Genomic DNA, 4,159 nt, shown 5'->3' on the forward strand with positions numbered 1-4,159 from the left:
CCCAGTGCGCCACCGGGCCGGCCCTGCTTTTCAGTTTTTAATTTCTTTGATTTATCCTCAAACTCAGAGATTTTTTTCTCAGCTATGTTCAGTCGTCTATGTTCAGTTTGTGAGAGTGTGGTGCCAATACTCTCAAGGACCACAGTTTGATTTCTATACTGGCCTGGCACCTGTGTATCTTTCTAACCATCTGTATAATTAAAGAATTTTCACTCATAGAATTTCAAATATGTTGGATTTCCAAACAGACCAAATCCAAATACATATATATATATAATGAATTATATATTGATATAATGAGTTTTATTAGTAGACTTTTTAATACTGAGCTTTTCTTTAATTGTGGAATAATTTTAGAAAATTTCTTCTGTTTTTTTTTTTTTTTTTTTTTTTTAAAGATGACCGGTAAGGGGATCTTAACCCTTGACTTGGTGTTGTCAGTACCACGCTCAGCCAGTGAGTGAACCGGCCATTCCTATATGGGATCCGAACCCAGGGCCTTGGTGTTATCAGCACCACACTCTCCCGAGTGAGCCACGGGCTGGCCGGAAAATTTCTTCTGTTTTTCACTTTCTATTTGTTTTCCTCTATCTTATGTTTAAGGATAAAGTGCTTCTGCAGACTCTATTGTTTTTTTTTTGTTTTTTTTTTGTTTTGTTTTCACTTGGAATCTCTTAGGTTTGCTCATTTATTCTGATTTCTTCAGGTAACATTGAAATTTTGATATCTCCCTGTCTTGGACTGAATGTCACCCCAAAACTTGACCCCCTCTTGTGACAGTGTTAGGATGGTGGATAATCCTATTATGGTAGTTGATAGATGGGGCTTTAACGATGTGATTAGATTGTAGGACCATACCATAATGAGTGGGTTAATAATGGTGGGCAGGGATGTGGTACTGAGGGCTTTAAAAGAACACATGAGAGGTTAACCTCTCCCTGCCCTGCCATTTTTTGCCTCATGAGACCCCTGGTCACTGTCATCTCCATCAAGGTCTTCACTAGCTGTGTTCCCTGGACTTTTGACTCCCCAGCTTTTGAATCTGCAAGTAATAAATTTTATTTTCTAGTAAATCACATAGTTCCAAAATACCCAGGTATTTTGTTATAAGCAACAGAAATGGACTAATACATTTTCCAAATCTTTATCTTCAGCTTAGATCTCTCTTGACCTCTGGAATCATGTATCCAATTGCAAATTGGACATTCCCACAGATATTTCAAGTATAATGTATTCAAGTCTGTTTTATTTCTGCCCATCAAATTTTTCTGTCATACTAAAAGCTACACTTTACAGTGCCAGTGCCTAATTAGCTGTAATTATGTAGAGAGCCTGAGAGTAAAAGACTTTTATTTTCTGCACAGGATTTTAGTACCACAGTGTCTTCCTGCTTTTTGTTTCTGTATTACTTTTCTCTTCTGTATGCTTCTTGCTCGGTTATTTATTTATTTATTTTCTATTGGTTGTCCTGTATGGGGATCTCAACTTGTGACTTTAGTGTTAACAGAAACATGCTCTCCCAAGTGAACTAGCTAACCAGCCTTGCTCTGTGTTCTAATACAGTTAGTCTTCAACCACCCTGTTTTCTTCTGCTCTGATTATCTCTAAAGCTTTTTCCATTCTCGTTCTTGTGGATGACTATTAAATTGCAAGTCTAGTATGTAACTGATTTGTATTTACAAAACTACATTTACACCCTGTTTTTAGAAAGTGGCAGTGTTGACTCTCATGCAGACACAAGCAGTCTTTGGCATGTGGGATGGAAATTTTGGAGTGCTTTTGTATATGATTTCAGTTTACAAGTATTTAAAAAATAGCAAATGCATATGATGTTTGGCTTTTTGAAGTAGAAAAATATTTAAATGCAGAACTATTCCATAATGTGTTTCTTTAATAGTGTGTGTATCCGTTATCACCACCCGTGGCATTCACTTAGACATGGTGCCGTGTGTAGTTCCATTAATGTGGGGTGTCTTCCTTTGCTCTTGTGACTGCAGTTTTACTGTTGCCTCATACTCCTGAGAACATGTGGTTCACATGGAAGAGCTTATCATCTTTGGCATTTCAGTGGAGTGCAAACAGAATGCAAAATAGAAATATATTTTGTCTTTCTTTCTGCATTCTCTATTGAACTTCTGTCACAATTTGTTAATCTGACACACTCATTCAGGTATGTATGTATACTTATGTTTTCAAACCTGCTTTTAAACTTCTTGGAGAAGCAGTATTTTATTCATACTTTTATAACTAGCAAGAAGAATGGTTCATAGCTATAAGGTAAGCTTTATAATCATGTTTTTACTAATTAATATATCATAAGTGACAGGATATTCCTGCTGGGATTTTTTTCCCTCCACTATATGGAGAATAGAAAAGTAGCACCTTATTTAACACATAAGACACTCATCCTCACACAGAGGTGTGAACTCTGAGATTCTATTTTGTGACCCAGGGCTGGTGGCTTGAATTGAGATCAATGTGCCATTACAGGAGTTGGTGTCACTTGAGGATGTGGCTGGGGACTTCACCTGGGGGGAGGGGGGGGGCTTGAATGATGCTCAGAGGACTTTGTACAGGGATGTGATGCTGGAGACCTACCATAGCCTGGTGTCTTTGGGTGAGTAAAATACCCCAGTAATTTTCAGGAGAAACATTTTGTTATTTTTTTATGAAAATAGGAATGGTTTATAGGGTTTTATGCTATTTGGTAAAATTACATTTAATGAAAAACATGTCATCCCCATCTAACAAAAGTTCCAAATCGGCCTCTTTATTGTATAATTTCTGGAGCTGAGCTCTTGTCATTCTTCTAAGGATCTGGCTTTGCAGTTTTATAAAGTCCTATATTCTTCCCATTAACAGGGTACTGCATTAGTAAACCTGAGGCGATCCTCAAGTTGGAGAAAGGAGCAGAGTCATTGATGATAGAAGAACAACCAAACCAGAGCCTCCCAGGTTAGTAAGCACATCCTGGGCAAAGTCCAGGAAGAATAAAACCCAGCAGATATTGTCTGTGTTCAGCTGTTTCTAGCAATTTTTCCACAGGTCCGTGAGCTGAGGCTGGCTCATCTTGCATCAAACACATGTATTGTATATTCGCAGATGGACTCATACATATATATCTCCATATTTTATTTTGCTGTGTTTTAAGAATGTATTTTCCTAAAATATGATCCCTACATTTCTCTTCTTTGACATTTGTGTTTGCTATTCACTTTTTTAGTATTTTATTTTGCCCTCATGTCCTGCACTCTTGTGCACATGTTTCTTCAGACTCTGTCCTTTTGTGTTACTTAAAACAGAATATCTGTAACTGGGTAATTTATGAAGAAACAAACTCTATGTCTTACTGTTCTGTTCCGGAAGCTGAGCATTCCAAGGTCTAGGGGCTGCATGTGGTAAGGGCCTTGTTTTTGGTGGTGATTCTTGGCAGAATCCCAAAGTAGTGCAGGATATCATAGGAAGCTGATCAGAAAATAAGAAAAGAGTTCCAGGTATGAGCCTTCTATACCACCACATCAGAAATTGTGGAGCTGAGGCAGACTGAGCATAGGGCATGGAAAAGGAGAGCTCTGGATTTTATAGAAGAACCAAGAGACTCATGGTGTGAAGGTCAAGTGAAACAAGGGTTTCAAGTTGAGGGACTGAGATTGCTGTTTGGAAATGAAATTTGAAATTAGTATTTTCCTCTTCTATTTGTAGAAATCATTTTAAAACAACAAATTTAGAAATGTACCGGAGACTTTTTTATGAACATAGTAGCCATCCAAAACTCCAGTGCATAATACTAAAGCTTTCATGAGCACTGAATTATCAAGTGGGAGTGTGTGTTCCAGAGTTTGGGAAGATAATACAGGTTGAGTTTATAAGGAGTCAAAAGCACCTTTTCAAAGATAGTGGGCAAAGTCTCTTGGATGCAGAACCAAATATTTTAGACCAGCAGGGTGTCTGTAGGGGTGGACCGAAGTGTCCTGAAGAGTAATGGTTTTTTGAAGCACAGGAAGTCAAATTAAATGAGTAATTTGTGGGAGGCTCAGTTTAGAGTAGGAAAAAGGAGATTTTATTATTTCAAAAACTTCCACATGTCTATGGCCATTACCTAAGGAAGAGTAAAAAGTATAGAAACATTAACGCAAAATTCTTAACCTAAGTCATTTTC

General features: G+C 37.6%; 1 protein-coding gene across 2 annotated transcripts in view; it reads left to right on the forward strand.

Moving 5' to 3' along the window:
* LOC103598624 (zinc finger protein 717-like) overlaps positions 1 to 4,159 on the forward strand; it is a 22,284-nt gene that overhangs the window by 8,872 nt on the left and 9,253 nt on the right. For both annotated transcript variants that reach the window (XM_008582661.1, XM_008582660.1), the window contains exons 2-3: positions 2,491 to 2,617; positions 2,863 to 2,955. In XM_008582661.1, coding sequence (XP_008580883.1) covers positions 2,491 to 2,617; positions 2,863 to 2,955 — 220 coding nt within the window. The remainder of the gene's footprint in view (positions 1 to 2,490; positions 2,618 to 2,862; positions 2,956 to 4,159) is intronic.

This window comes from Galeopterus variegatus, unplaced genomic scaffold, assembly GCF_000696425.1.
Source record: "Galeopterus variegatus unplaced genomic scaffold, G_variegatus-3.0.2 Scaffold2684, whole genome shotgun sequence".
In the NCBI taxonomy this organism is placed as follows: domain Eukaryota; kingdom Metazoa; phylum Chordata; class Mammalia; order Dermoptera; family Cynocephalidae; genus Galeopterus; species Galeopterus variegatus.